Source organism: Artemia franciscana, chromosome 8 (genome assembly GCF_032884065.1).
Source record: "Artemia franciscana chromosome 8, ASM3288406v1, whole genome shotgun sequence".
Classification (NCBI taxonomy): Eukaryota; Metazoa; Arthropoda; class Branchiopoda; order Anostraca; family Artemiidae; genus Artemia; species Artemia franciscana.
Window position 1 is genome coordinate 41,096,310 of NC_088870.1, and position 16,343 is coordinate 41,112,652.

General features: G+C 33.3%; 1 protein-coding gene across 1 annotated transcript in view; it reads right to left on the minus strand.

Moving 5' to 3' along the window:
- LOC136030439 (DNA polymerase theta-like) overlaps positions 1–16,343 on the minus strand; it is a gene marked incomplete in the record, with an annotated part of 266,307 nt that overhangs the window by 18,652 nt on the left and 231,312 nt on the right. Inside the window, 3 exon segments of the mRNA XM_065709422.1 lie at positions 5,302–5,503; positions 6,641–6,796; positions 11,937–12,118. Coding sequence (XP_065565494.1) covers positions 5,302–5,503; positions 6,641–6,796; positions 11,937–12,118 — 540 coding nt within the window.

Consider the following 16,343-nt stretch of genomic DNA (forward strand, 5'->3'; position numbering starts at 1 on the left):
GAATACATACTATTCCTATCTCATGCTTTTCCATTTTAGTTCAGCGGTGGGTATTGTTATTAGCTTATGTCCCTCCCTCCCTCCCTCTCTCTCTCTCTTGATCTCGGGACTTTTAGGAAATCCCCAAGAAACCAAAGGGTCCTAGGAGTCTCATCAGAGAAAAACTGTACAAAGTTAGTCATTCCAAACTGTTAGGCTGACCAATAAGAAACAAAGAAAAAAAAGAGTGGGACAAAAGTTAGGCAATATTAAGAAATGCAGGAGAAGGGCGTAGCCACAAAGCTTCTTTTCAGTAAGCAGGGTTCCCTCATAATTAGTTTATTCAGATTGCAGTATGATAAAAATGTATATTTTAATTCTATTGAGCCATTGTGATGATACCTAGGCTCTAAAACCTTTTCTGGTAGCTCAACACATCAAGACCCTCCCTCAGGTTTGTCCATATACTGGCAGAGAGGATAACAAAAACTGTTAGTTGTTCATATTTTATATTCCAGAGAATTTATTTCTTTGTAAATTCCTCCAGAGAATTTACATATCTTTTTATTTAGTTCCATATTATCATTTACTACTACTTCTAAAAAAATACAAAAAAAAAATGGAAATCCCAAAATGAATAAAAAAACAGAATCTTAATAAAATATTTTGAAAACAATATATACGTAGACATTTCTTGAAGAATCTTCTTCACTTTAAAGCTCTTTTGGTTCTGCATATTAGGCGTGGAATAATGAGCATTACCAAGGCAGATTCTATTTAAAATTCCATCTGACTAACACTGTAAATACTGTGTCCATGCAAACAAGACTAGACCCAATTCGATTTAAGCCATAGATTATATGATGCAGCTGACACACTTTGATTTACCAAAGAATATAGTTCATAAAATAAAATATATACAGAGTGAATGTGTGAATAAGTGAGCGGGAAAGAGCGAAGGTGATGAGAGAAAGCGAACGAAGACGAAGAGCCAAAAATGAAGAAATTTTCAAAGAGAAAAAGATAAGACTAGTATAATAGAGAGATAATAGCCAAAGGATATTGTTTTCTGACGGGGAAATTTGATGTAGCCTCTTAACTTCAAACCACGAAAGCTTTTTTGCTTTTTGTTGCTTTTTGCTCCGAATATGTTTAGGTTTTGGACGGCAAAGATGTGTACAGGGATGTTAAATAGGCTACAGGATGTGTACAGGGGATAATATTATAAAGTAGGCGTTGAAATTTACCATGGTTGTCACCGGTTAAATGTTAACTTTACTGTGTTGTTCTGTATTCTTTGAAGTTGTGTTTTGTTTTTCGGCCTTTTTTGCTTCGTGTATTGCAATGACCCATGGACTTTTGCAATAGAATCTTACTTATCTTGTCTATAATTAATGAGTTTCTTGGTAAACAAAGAGCTTTTATTATTTTTCAATATAAGAAGTAAGTTCTAAGCTTTCTTTTCAGTCATGATGTACTCTCATTAGTTTTGTTTTATTCCTATTTAATCAATAAAAATTCCCCCGTTTTATACTTTTTTCATACCAGTTTCCAGCGTACCAAAAGGGAACTAAGCACCATGGGTCTTATTATTAGTAATACGATTCACAGGAATCTTCTATTTGTTTTGTTTCAAGCTAGGGATTCTAATCACAGAGACAAGCATACAAATTTCTAAAGGCTAATGTCCTCTTTCTAGTCCTAGTCTCTGGACCTAATTTCTCCTTCTAGTGACTACTTAGGCGAATGTCCGGTGCTAGTAACTTTTGATGCTAACACCATGCTTTGGCATTTCATTGTCTTAAGGTTCATGCTCCTTGTGAAACATTTAACTTTGTGAGATGCCTACATATGTGGTATAAACCAAAAGGATAAGATACTTATATCATTGGATGTATTTATTTCATGTGAGCCAGAATTGTGAGTTCATTCTTATTTCAGGTCTATTCATTCAGTGAGCCAGAATTGTGATAGTGCTTAGACTTTTACTCGGAGAATGATCTAAAGTGAAAAACTATGGAAGTAGGTAGAAGAAGAACAAGAAACCAACAGGTAGGGAGGGGAAAAACTGGAAGAGCATGGAAGAAAAGAGGAAGATACTGAGGAGTGTGGAAGAGAAGAAATTGGAAAGTAAGGTAGACATGAAGAATATGCCAAAGAGAAAAGAGTAGAGGTGCCTAAACGTGGGTACAAAATGAATTCAAACTACCAGCACCACTGGCAATAAAGCTCTATCCCACAGGACTAGGTGATTTTGGAAAAGTCTTAGTTTTAGTTCCTAGAAGTTAGACTTCAATTAAAGATCTATGTTTATTCAGATCCATCTTGAATTGTTTTAAAAGTATGTAGATTATTTTGTTTTCGTTTTTTCTATTATAAAACACTTAGGGAACTAACTTAAATAGAGATTAGAACACATTTAGAGATTAGTATAAAGAAAATAAGTTAGCTTTATGAATTTAATTGGTAACTCTAAATGGCATTGTTATATTTATTTTCTCCGAGATGAATTTCAGTTTGCTCATTTATCAGTCTTCCCTACTCTTTGGTGAGATAAATTACCCAATTTTAGTTTCTTGTCCCAACCACTTATTTTGAAAGACAGCAAGAAAAGTGAAGTAATGAAAGCGCCAAATTTTCTTCATAGAAAACTGGTTGAAATCAAAAGAAAAGTGATCATAGAAAAGTGGTTGAACACTAGATAGTGAGTGAAAGTGGTGAAAAGTGAGTAAAGGTAAAAGTGAGTAAAAGCAGATGGTTCCATACTGGTTCAGCAATTTTACGGGGACACTGAAAAACATAGCATGAACATCTCCTCTCTTTATTTTTTTTTTGGATCCTGGTGTTCTAAGAATAAGAAGCTGAAAGAAAGGTCAATTAGCCTCGATGTAAAAAGATAGAAAAGAGTAGATAGCCAATAATAAACGTTATAATATGAAATTTATAAGATGATTTATCTCACACTAGTGACACTAACTTGCAATAAATATGTTTCGTTTAAAAGAAATTTCTGGTGAACATGCTCTATATACTACTACTACTACTACTAATAACTCACTGCAGCACCGAGCCGCCTGAGGCCAACACAGCTACGCACGCTCCTCCTCCAACCTAATCTATTTAAAGCCTCCCTCTTTACACCCTCCCAGGAAGTTCCCATTTCCTTTAAATCCTTATTTATGACATCCTCCCAACCCAGACAAGGACGACCTGCTTTCCGTGTAGCCCCAGACGGTTGGCCAAAAAGGACAATCTTCGGTAATCTGTCATCCTTCATCCGTAGAACGTGGCCTAGCCATCTCAACCTTTCTTTCATTATAGCCCCAGAAAGCGGGATTGAACCACACTTTTCGTACAACCTACTGTTTGAAATACGGTCAGTCAGCCGGGTACCCAGAACAATCCGTAGGCAATTTCTCTGGAAAACATCTAGTAAATTTTCATCTGCTTTTCGGAGTGTCCATGCTTCAGAGCCATATTTGACCACTGTCATCACTGTAGCTTCCAATATTCTAATCTTGGTTTGTAGGCTTATCTTTCTATTCTTCCAAACTTTTTTTAACTGTGAAAAAACACCCTGAGCTTTAGCTATTCTACTTTTAACATCTTCACTGCTCCCATCATCTTTACTAATAATACTACCAAGGTAACTGAAGCTCCCAACCTGATCAATCTTTTCGTTACCTAAGGTCACCTGTTCATCTTCACTTATTCCTAGCCTTAGTGACTTAGTCTTCTTAACATTAATTTTCAAGCCTATTTTAGCACCCTGAACTCGTAAAACCTCTAAAAATTCATTCATTTTGCTCACACTTTCATCTAATATGCTTAAATCATCAGCATAATCTAAGTCCAGGAGCGTTCTTCCTCCCCATTTGATTCCATGGTCTCCAATTGCCTTTCCTGTGCTCCTTAAGACGAAGTCCATCAAAATGATCCATATAAAGGGGGATAGAACACAACCCTGCTTAACTCCTGATTTAATACAAAACCAGTTGCTAACCTCATTTCCTACCTTAACCGCAGCAGTATTATTCTCGTACATAGCGCAAATCACTTTAATGTATTTTTCTGGTATACCATATAACGATAAGACCTTTGTTAACGCTGTTCTATCAACAGAATCGAAAGCTTGCTCATAATCGATAAAACTAAGGACCAAAGGTGTTTGACAACGAAGGGACTTCTCAATTATTAACCTAAGAGTGAAAACATGGTCGACACATCCTCTACCTTTTCTAAAACCGCATTGTTCTTCTCTTAAAACTTTGTCTACAGCATGTCTCAGTCTAAAAAGTATCATATTACTCAGTAATTTGCTACCTACAGAGACCAGACTAATGCCTCGATAATTACGACATTCACTCTTGTCACCTTTCTTATACAGTGGTTTAATTAAGGTTTTCCTAAAATCATTGGGTACTTCCCCTTTTTCAAAAATCATGTTCATAATCTTCAGTAGCTTATTCCTAACCTCAGAGCCACCATATTTAAGGAACTCATTAATCATACTATCAGCACCTGGGGCCTTATTATTTTTTAATCCTTCTAGTACTGTCGCTAATTCTTCCTCACTAAACAAATCTTCCTTCACATCCAAGGTATCACAAACTTTTTCATTTTCATCTATATCTTTTCCTGCAACTGTATCTTGGTTTAGCACATTCTCAAAATGTTCCACTCATCTTTCTTTAACTTTTTCCTTATCACTAATTGTGGCCCCATTTCTATCTTTAACTGGGACTAGTCCGGATCGGCTACTCCCTTTCAATTTATTAACATGCCAGTATAATATTTTACTATTATGCCGTCTAGCCGCATCTTCCAGATCCTCAGCTATTTTATCCATCGCCTCCATTTCTATGCTGTGTAAAAAATCGCATCAAAAATTTAATTAATTGGCCTGTATATTTTAGAAGCCTTAACTCCTGATCTGCTCCTGGAATTTACCTGTCAATAAGATACATGCACATGAGTTCATACCGGAGAGGGCTAGTATTTTGTTGAGTTTTAGTGATCAAATTCGAAAAATAGTAAAAATATAAATAACATGAAAAACATATGAAATTCTTAGGAGAAAACTGTAAAAATTTCGGAGGTGGAAGGAGGTGCTGGCCCAAAAACTTCACCCCCTAAGTATGCCTCTTAGGCTTTAATAGCTCAAAACATTAAAATAAAAAAGGAGAAGCATCTTTAAAAAACAGACTTTGAGGTTCATGCTGACCAACTACAAAATAAAGTTTCGTAGATTTCATTTACTGAATTAATGGCAAAAAAGAGCCGAATTAGAAAAAAGACAGATCTTAAAACGAAATTATTTACCTTGTTTTGCAACAAAAGCACTTCTGAAACTAATAGCTTCATCGTCAAAATCATCGGCTAGGAAATCCCTTGGCACCATTTGAACACAAGGTTCTGAAACTATCACTCGTCCAGTGGTTGTATATGGATTACAGGTACTATAGATGCGATAATCCGAAAAGTCTGGACATTGTCGGGCTGATCGTATCAATGGAAGAAGGGTCTAGACGACATGAAAGTCTGATAATTTAGGATTAAAAAAAGGATAAAGATTCTTCCGAGCCATTACTGGCACAAAAGGCGTCGATTCGACGTTTCAGTCAGCTGTGCGTTATTTTACAGGGACAAGTAGCAAGCTTGTCACCCAACCTTGCTGCAGCGGGGATCGAACCCTGGTGCTCCGTATTGCCAAGCAGAGCATCAATCCACTGGGCTACAGCAGGTTTCTGATACTTTAAAATTCAGTTAAATAAAAAGAGAGAGTGGGAGAAACGGCTCGTGCTTTTAGGAAAAAGCTCGAAAGATCCAACTAATTTAGCGATAACCTTTGTTAAAGAAAAAATATTTATATTTTCAGATTGAGAGAATATCATAATTTATCTTTTTTCTCTAAGTACTCACAGATAAGGTATTTAGGTACATATTAGCATTGTTTTTTCTTAATTGCCTTATATATCCCTTATTTCAGACAACTTTTCCATTTATTTCTGATATTTAATTTAGCATTATTTTTTTATTCCATTTATATTACATATCTATTCACCCCTCTTTGCGTTACTACAATTCTATCTTTTTTGACATTTCTCAAAAAATTCAATAATTTGTCTAAAGGTGTGTTTAGAAGGCACAAAAAATATAGAGCAAAGTATGCAGAAAATATTTTTTAATCACTGAGGTCAATTCTAAGACGAGTCTAAACAACCTGGTTTAAATTTGTGTTTGAAAATAATAAAACATGTAAAATAGGAATAAAATTTTTACCGAAAAAATAAATGCTTTCTATTCATACACTGATATAAATTTAAAATTGGCATTTTGCTAATTAGGTGATCAACAAAATCCTTTTCTCAAAAAAAATAATTTGGACAAACGGTTTATAAAAAAAAAATATTACAAACATTCAGATTTTACAGAGTGGGAAGTCTCCTTCCGTCATTATTGCACGCAATAAAAGCAAAATATATAAAGGAAACCAAATGTTATATACAAAAAATTCCTTCTATGTTTTGGATTATCTTAAATTTATTTTCCGGTTATGCTTATATTACACGTATATTATGTACTTATAAATACATTTTATATTCACTCCTGATACATTTTGTGAGGAAAAATAAACAAGAAAAAAAATATATGTAAATACCTTGTTAAGAGACGAGTTTATCCTTCTCCAATCCCAAACCAAACGAAGTAATTCTTGGTATTTACCTGCGCTTTCAGGAAAACATTGCTTTCTCTTATATAATTCAAAAAGTCTTTCATATTCTTTAACTGTTATTCCAATTTTAGAGCATGACTCCTGAAGAAAAGAAGAGGAGGGATCACTACAATTCGTCTTTAAAAAATATGTAGGAAAACCAACGTTTTTTAATTATTCTTTAATGGTGTAATGGAGAATAAGTTCCAGAGGTTCTAATCAATCGCTTTCTAATTCTATCCTACATACTTTGGAGCATATTTTATGCATTATATACTGATTTGGAAATACTATGTTTGACTTTTAAAAAACCTTAGTTAATTTGAGTTGGTATGAGGCGGACTGTCTAGTTAAGTATACATATGCGTGCACTATACAGCGTTTTCAGCGCTTTGAAATAAACTGTACCAGTTTTCTGACAAAAAATGTACCGCTAGAGATCAATTTGAACCATCTAAACAGCAGGTGAAAAATTTGCCATAACAACAAGAAAACTTTTGATAAGCTGGAGCTTGAACATATATCCGAGTTAGAAAGGGGTAAATAAAACCCAAATATACCCAAAAATTTGTACTGTATTAAAAAATTTAAATTGTATCGCAATACATCAGGACCTTTAAATTATGCAAAAAAGGTACAATCTTACCGCGTCGGCAACACTGGATCTGTCTAATTTTGAAAGAAAGCACAAAAAGCTAACTGTAAAAAAATTGCAGGATCCTTTTATGGGGGTGGAGGAGGAATAATAAAAAAAAATAAGACTTTATGAAAGGAGTAGATCCAAAGCTCAACCAAGCCCACTCACAAATACAACACATTAGAGTAGCGTTTATTAATCTTTGTAATGTATTTTACGTTTTTACATTTTAATTTTGCTTTAGTTTCGATATTTTACAATCTGTGAAACTTTGGGAGGTTCACAGCAAAAGATGAATAAAAACTCAGTGACCTCTGAAATTTTTAAGATGAATGCCCCTCTTACCATGGACATATTTCTATACCCATGTCTACCATATCTCAATTATATCTCTAAAAAAAAATTAAGATCTCTTACCATATCCCTAAATAGATTTTTTTTCGACCATGAAAATTGTCAGCAATTTCTAGCATAAAAATATGAATTAAAAATCTAAAAGATTACTCGCATTTCTTAGTAAGTTTCTTAGTTTCTTAGTATGAAACTTAGTAAATAAAGGTTTACAAACTTTTAATTACTAAAATAAAAACTAATTATTAAAACATAAAAAGGTTATTAATTAAAAAAAATAATTAAATTATTAACTATAATCATAAAACTGTAAAATCAAATTATTCTATTTATTAAATCTAACTATTAAAGTATAGAATATGATGATTAAAAGTTAATTAAAAGCTTCTCAGTAAGATGCTTTGGCTGAGCTCCTTTTGTTAGTTATTAGTGGCTTTAATAATCTGTTCAGTATTCTACGAAATTGGTTCGATACGAAAAACTGTGGTAAGAAAAAGTAAGTAAACCCATCTAATGTGATATTCTTCTGAAATTAGTTGAATTATTGTTGCATGTATGTATGCTGTTTATTCCTGTTTTATTTGTGGAGCTTGCTGAATTGTTCATTTAAGTGGGCCATTATGAGGCTCGTAATGTGGTGTGGACAACACCTCTTTTGAGGTTCAATCGAAGCGATATCATTAGTCTAACAAACTTTAATGAGTAGCTTTAGTTTTAGCAATGGTGAAATTAAGACTTGATTAGCTTTTTGAAACTATCATAAATTTATGAATGAAATTTATTTTATTTTTTCAGCAAATTACAAACGAAGTAATTATAAATGAATTAAAAAAAAAAGAAGATGATCCAGCGAACCACCGAAAGCAAATGGATAAGAAATACAAGAGCCCAGGGGCATGTCAAGCAGCTACTAACTCAGTGTTTTCGGACCAACCAGGGACTCCCGGTCCAACCCAGACCTTTCTGATTGGAACAGCCCTTTTTTCTGCACATTGCATTGCGTGAATCAGCTCACTTGTATGCATATTCAGCGGAACTTGATTCTCTGACGAAGGTAATGACGGGGTTTCTTGCAGTAACAGAAATGACACTTTCATCTTGTCAAATATATCATCACAGGACGACTGGAACAAGCTAACATCCGTTTTATCCCACTCAGACAAATAAAACCACTTTTTTTTCTCTACAGGGGGCACGAACATAACCGTAAAATTAGAATGTATACATAACCAGGGAAAATCAGATATGTCAATATGAAACATAAGGTTAATGATTGCTTGAGGGGTGGTTTGCATAGAAATCAGGAAAAAGTCAGACAAGAGGTTGACCCTGAGTTGTGAATGTATGTAAAGTCGGTATCATTTTCTACATACTCCAGACAAAAACGACTTACAAGAAGACAGAACTATCTGAGCTCGAGGGCTAGATTCATTGTTAAAATTACAGTTCAGATCCTCGTCAGGAATTACGCTCCATCCAGAACTGAGAATGCCTGAGATTGATTTAGCAAGTTTGCTACATGCCATGCTGAACTTTCTGTCACTCTTTTCATCATTATAATGAGTTGGCAAGTATACTGGATATAAAATTGTGCAACTCATCTTCACAGCAACGAAGTTGTTGGTAATAACAACCATATCAAAATTAATTCCTTCAACTTCACATCTTCAATTAATTTCTACTTAAATACTCGTAAGATCTAACAAACTTAAAAGGTCTTAACTTAGCCTGATTCACCGTCAAAGTAGTTACGTCGGAATTTTCTCCCATTTTTAGCAATGATTTTTCTCCTTTGTCTCATACTTCTCTGATGTGAATATTACAAATCTTCGATATTCGAAATGGCTCTTGATAACGATCCTTTCAAAATGAATCCCTTTTGCTTCACATCTTTAACTGATTCCTATCAAAACATTCATAAGAACTAACAAACTTTGAATGGTCTTTTGAAATTTCTGTTCATTTGTTGAGGTCAATTAACATCAATGTGCAGAGATGAATAAACAAAACCCTAATCCATTTACATCAATTGTAATTATCATTGACTAGAAACTTTGTGTTCATCGGAATTAGGACAGCACTCTATCCACCATAGAACATCATGACTTTCTTCCGGATAGAACAATGACAGTAATTTTATATATGACACAAATATTACTTCAATGCCAAACCCATAAATTCAACTGAGACAATGGGGACCGACACATAAAAAGGAAGAAAAACGTATTCTAATCAGTGTTGCCAATGCAGTTGTTTTCCTGCTTCAATACCAGTCTTGCCGACAGCTTAGTTGTTTTCCTGCTCCTGTAGAACGAGTTGTATCAGGGACATCAAGTATACCGCGGGGCATATCAAGAGTACCACACTACAGGGTCAAATATTCCAAACTCCAAATCTCTCAGCGCAAAATACGTTTAATGCACTTTACATTTGAAACGGTCTAATTTTGGAGCTTGGAGTTTTTGAATAGGCTGCTATAAAGACGTCGTCCAATTTCTTTTTCCATGTAATCAGTGGCACCAATTCACAAAAGTGTAGAGGGAAGAGGAGCGCTTTTCTTTTTTTTAAAGATTTTTTTTAATGTTTTCAAAATATAGGGGGGATGTGTGTGAGAATTTTTTCGATTATTTTCAAAGAAAATACCAAAAAACATTAATGTGTCAAAATCTAGGAGGGATGATTGCCCCCCTAAAAAAATAAGGATCCCAACACTTAATTAAACCTGAATCTTATTATTCACCTTAAAAAGGCTTTTGAAATAACCTAGCCTTGATATGTCTCTGTCAAGTCTGTGTACTTTATCTAAAAATACAAAAGGGAATAAATGGTTTCTTTTCCCAAACTACATACTAAACTCAAGATAAAGTCAAATTATTCAGATACGCAGAGTAATTTTTACGTCTTATTCAATAGTTTTGGAAACAACCATATTTTGTACCATTTTCTTACTTACAAACTGTTTTTTACTAATATATATTTCTTAAGTGAAATTTGTCCGTTTTTGATAAAATTTGTGTAAATGTTCATCCTTTAATAGGCAGCTACCGCACAATTTGCTATTTTTTGTACGAAAGAGCATCTCTAATAGACGTTATTATCTCAACGAAGCACATTTTTTATACATCTTTTTTTTGTGTGTTTTTTAAAGAAACAGTCGCAGCCAACCAAGGGCCCTAGATAAATCCAAAGCACAAAAATGAACTCCAGTTTAAATCAGTTGGCTTCTTGCAACACAGAGGCAAGTGTCCGGTGGGCATATTGACGACCAAAAACACCACTTAAGACACGTTGATCAGCCCCATAATCCATCTTGTCTTTAATAAAAGGGAGTTATGTACCAGGCCTAGTGAAAAACTCGAAAAAAATTTATTTCAACATAATACCCAAACCTTTTTTTGAAATCGATATACCATTCATTTTTTTTTCGAATCAGTAAGACGTTTATGTAGCTTTCTAAATTCTAAAAAATAAAACTAGCGGCAATCTAGATTTCGATACCAATAAAAATAAGCAATTTTTCAGTAGTATAAACGAGTTTTTACAATTCGTTTTATAATCTTACCACCAGTTGGGCTTGAATTTTTTCTAAAATTATTTCAAGTATTGTAACATATGTTTGGGCTGAGATGAATGGGGATTGATTTAAAATATGTCTGATTTAAACGGGGGTTGATTTACACAGGACTGAGTTGGATTAAGCAGGGTCAAATTACACACACGGTGTGTAAAAAATGTGATATAAAAAAAATACTGGACGATTTGTTAGAAGTATATTTCCAAAAAATCCAAAAGACCTACAACACATTGAAATATGCCTCTGAAGTATTCGAATTGCCTCCCAAGAGAAAAAAGGACGAAAAAAAAAAATGAGAAACGTAAAGAAAATCGAAAGCATTTTTCGAACAAGGTAGTATATTGGACAAAGGAGTTTGTCAATTGATCCAGTGTGTTCAATTTAAGTCGATGAAGTGGACAAATCAATCCTACAAAAATCGTTCCAAAAAAGTTTGAATCTCTATAGCCCAGTGCACATTCGTAAAAATGTGTTTTGTGGGCAATAGACACATTCCAAAAGAGGTCCAAGTTCTTCAAAACAACAGCAACAAAAAACAGAAGAAATGGATGAAATTTAAAGAGAATTATAAAGAAACGTAAAGTTTAAAAGATCTTAATAGAGGCAGCCCCTTATCGCGTCTAAAACATCGTACATAAAAACAAAAAACTAGAGGTAAAACTAGATTATAAAATACTCACCTTGGGGGAATTCAAGAAGGATCTTATATTAAGATTGCTATTCGACAATTGTTGCATTTTTCCTTCAGTTGAAACCAATTTTGTTCTAACTTCTTGCTCTATTGATAAGGCTTTGTCAAGATTGAAACCAAAGCCACATAGCTCCATTTTTCCCAAGACAATATGCGAAGGGACTTCAACATCTGAAATTATGGTCCACAACAATTTTTTAATCTCAAAAATATTTAATCTCAACAATTTTTATTGGATCAAAATTTAATCTATTATTTATTCTTTTTTTATATTTTCAGTTACATATTTGCTAGTATTGTTTATTTTTTTTAAATTCTTCTTTATTTGCAGGATTGAATCAATCTTTATTGGATCAATAAGTTTAAAAGGGGCCTGTAACACGCGTTTTAAGTTAAAGCCTATTCACAATAAGATTTAACTTGTACCAAAATTTACCTACCGCTTATTTGAGCCGATCAGATTTTCCAAGGGTTTTATGATTGGCTGAAAAATTCGACGAAAAGTTCTGATTGCCTCAAATTAGTACTAATTAAGTCTTGATATCAGTAAAATCTCACTGTACATGGGGTACTAGTGGATACAAAATGACATTTATCTTTTTGATTGGCTTTGTCTTTTCACAAAAAAAAACTACAACAAATCTAGGGATAGTCGAGAAGTAAAAAATAAAAAAACATTCAAGAAACACAAAACGGCAAGAACAATCTGGTAAATAATCATAAAAAAGAAAAAGAGAAAGCAGACACAAAATATGACTATAACACTAAATCCAAGTCTTTGGCATCAAATAACGCCTTGCCTATCTATTCTTAATATGTATTCTTACTATTCTTAGTTTAACATCTTTTTTTACTATTCTTTCTCTACTCTATCTACTCTTAAAAAATTCAATATTAACAGTGACAACAACAGTTGAGGGTCGCAAGTTCCAGTTTTTATACATTTTCCTATACCAAGGAGACTCCTTACTATAGAGATTTGTGTTGCAATTAGAATTTATGGTGCATTTAGATTATATTATAGAAATAGAAGAATAGAAAAAATTAAGTAAACACATAATAGTAAGAATACTATAACTATAGAAAAAAGCAGACATAGAGTTAATATACCTATTTTCTGAACTGATAAAGGGTATTGGAAACTATGTTATATACACATAGGAAACCACATTGAACTGCCATAACAAAGAATATAAACGAAAGAAACAAAAACTGAAGCGGGGTTGTGCAAGTCCAGCAAAAATAGTGGGTGAAGCAATACGAATACTTCGGGAGGACAACCGTTTCCCTTCTTCAGTTCTATAGGGAAAAGTCTCAAAAAAACATGTTGACATTTCTTGAACGAAAATGTGAACGAAAGAAACCGGATAAAAATAAAATTACAAAAATAAACAACGCGGAAGGAAAAAAAAATACAGGAATGAAACCTAAATTGAAGATAAATAAAGATTCAAATAGGATAATAAAATCTTTTAGATAGACAGTGATAAATTTCACGAGATATTTTAGTCACATATGCAGTGAGTTTCATCAATAGTAATACTAAACTAAAACAATTTAAAACAATAATATATAAAATAAGATAACTACATATTGTTTAATGATCTAATTCTTTTCAAAGCAAAAACAGGACCGAGTCTCTTTGCCCTTCCTGGATCTGGTTCATTAGCATGAATTGAACGAACACTTGGACAGAGGTTAATCGTATAGAGTGAATTGAACTTTACTCTACCTGACTTTAATAAATTGCCGTAAATAGAGTTCAAACCAAATTCACCCTTGTGTCTATTTAAAGCCATATTCTCGAATAAAATTTTCTTAATTTCAATAGTTTTGCGAAAATTCCCAGAAAATCATAAATATGTTCCGAAAGGGCGGAAGCAAAATCGTCAGGTTTAGAACTTTGCATTAAAGTCAGTGAAATAGAGTCTTGATGCTGCTCATTTCCAAATTTTGGTTAGTGCGTCCCATATGTGAGCCTCCGCAACTACATGGGATATGATAGACCCCACTTTGCTGCCCCAATGAAGTTAGATCCTTTCCAGAGTTTAGAAAACTACCCAAAGTATTAATACTCTTTAAAGCTATCTTTAAACCGTTACTCTTTAAAATTCTTTTAAGTTTTTCAATTAGTCTGGGTACATATGGTAAGGAATAAAAAACATCCTTCTCCCGAGTTGTCTCCAAGACTTCCTTAGAAATCTCTAGAAACTTTTTTGTTCTTTTTGAAAAAGTCTGGTTAATTAACCACTCTGGATACATACTACTTATTAGTATTTTCCTTAGAAAAAAAAACAACTACTTCTCTAAAAAATTTCGGAGAGCAAATAATAAAGATAAATAAATAATAATAATTCAGTCAGTTAAAGAAATGATCATACCAATTTTTACTTGGCGAGCGTGACCGGAGCTAAACGGCAATAATTTATTATTATTAGTCAGTTTTCTGTAAGTTTTAAAATCCAGACTATTTTCAGTTTTTTAAAGAAGAACATCAAGAAAAGGAAGTTTCCCATCCTCTTCCAATTCGACAGTAAAATTTAAATCACCCCCCAAACAATTAAGATGTTCCAAAAACCCTTTTAATCCCTCCTCCCCATAATTCCATACTGAAATTATGTCATTTATATACCAGCCCTAAAAATTATATTTAAAAAAATATGAATCTAACACAACTGTTTCAATATTTTCCACAAAAATGTTAGATAATAATGGACTTAAAGGGGCTCCCATAGGTAAACCATTTACTTGTTCGAAAAATCCCCTTCAGAATTGGAAAAATAAGAGAACTTATTGCACAACCATACTAAATACATAATTAGAGAGACTTTCAAATCTGTTTTATCACTAATCAAGTCCAAATTTCTTAATAGCTTCCTTTCTAGAAGAGCTTCGGCTGGTTCTTCATCAATATTTGCGTACATTGATACAATGTCGAAGCTTGAAAGCAAAGAACTTTCCACTTCTTTTAGTTTTTCAACCAAATTCGAAACATTCTTAATATAAGAAATTTATGTAGACTAAAATGGTTTACAGATTGACACAAACTACTTATTCAAAACGCTTATCGGTGACCTTGCACTTGACACAACTGGCCGTAATGGTAGGTTCGGCTAGTGGATTTTGGGAAGTCCATATAATTTAGGACACAAGGAACCGCGTTGCAGATATTTGTAATAAGGTTGAAGTGTAATTTTTCCTTTGTCCTTCAAACACTTTAATTCGTTCTTAAACTTATTTGTATAAGAATCTGTCGGATTATACGAAAGCTTTTCGTAGCTTTTTTCATTATTTAGCAAAATCCTTAAGTATGAATCATAGTCCTCAGACCAACTAAAGTGTTACCCTTATCTCCTTTTGTAATAGTAACTGAACCATCCTTTAATTTTTTTTTTTTAGACTCCTTATGTCTTTGATGGACGTACTTGGAAATTCCGGTTTCAATACAAAATTTGAAAAGGTTTTCACGGTAGAAGCTCTTACTAAGCTAATATTTTTTATTTGGCTTACGTTTTTATGTAAAGATGTTTCTACTGAGGAGATAAATGACAAAAATGACTAAAGATGCACCTTAAATTTGTCACTGAGAAAAAAAAAACATCAACACCATCTCTTTTTTTTACCTTTGCTTTACATTAAACCGTAAATAAGGGAAGTACTTTTAATCAATAAGGAAACTTCGGTATGTGGTCAAATACACAACGAAGAATATATATTAAAACAGGACAATTTTAGCCGCGGGTCTCTTATTCCTCACACAAATATTTGAATTTGCAAAATTATTTTCGCCTCTCCGGAATGTGCTAGTCAAAACAGCAGTATGTTAGTGTTTCGAGTTTTGACGGTTTCCTTTCTCCTAAATGGGTTTGTAATGTTTGGGTTTTTAAGGACAAAAAGTGTTGCCGAATTTAACTTTTTAGTTTTGTTTACATTGTTGAACGTGGCAACACTGATGATACCCAGTTTTCACAGGGACTTTATCAGGTTTAAAACAAAATTTCGGACCTTTTTCTAGCACTGACTGTTCTTGTATTGTTATAATTCTTGACGAAAAATCAACAACACCTGGCCCAAGAATTGACGAAGGTCTTACTGCATTTATTGGTCGATAATTTCGAAAACTTTTTTTTAGCAATTTTTCTCTGGAAAGACGAAAGTCATGATTTAAGTGATTTTTTGTTGTTCGTCGAATAAAACAAAAGTCACTTACACTACCTTTTTTTGATATAAGATTTTCCAAGGAAAGTTTTCTATCAAAATTGAAAGAATTGAAAAACCTATCAGCAAAAAAAGGGACGCAGTGAAAATTATATAGAAATAAAGGAAATTACAAATGAAAATATATAGGTGGATAGCGACATTATACACCAATCTTCATTGTACATTAATGAAAGTA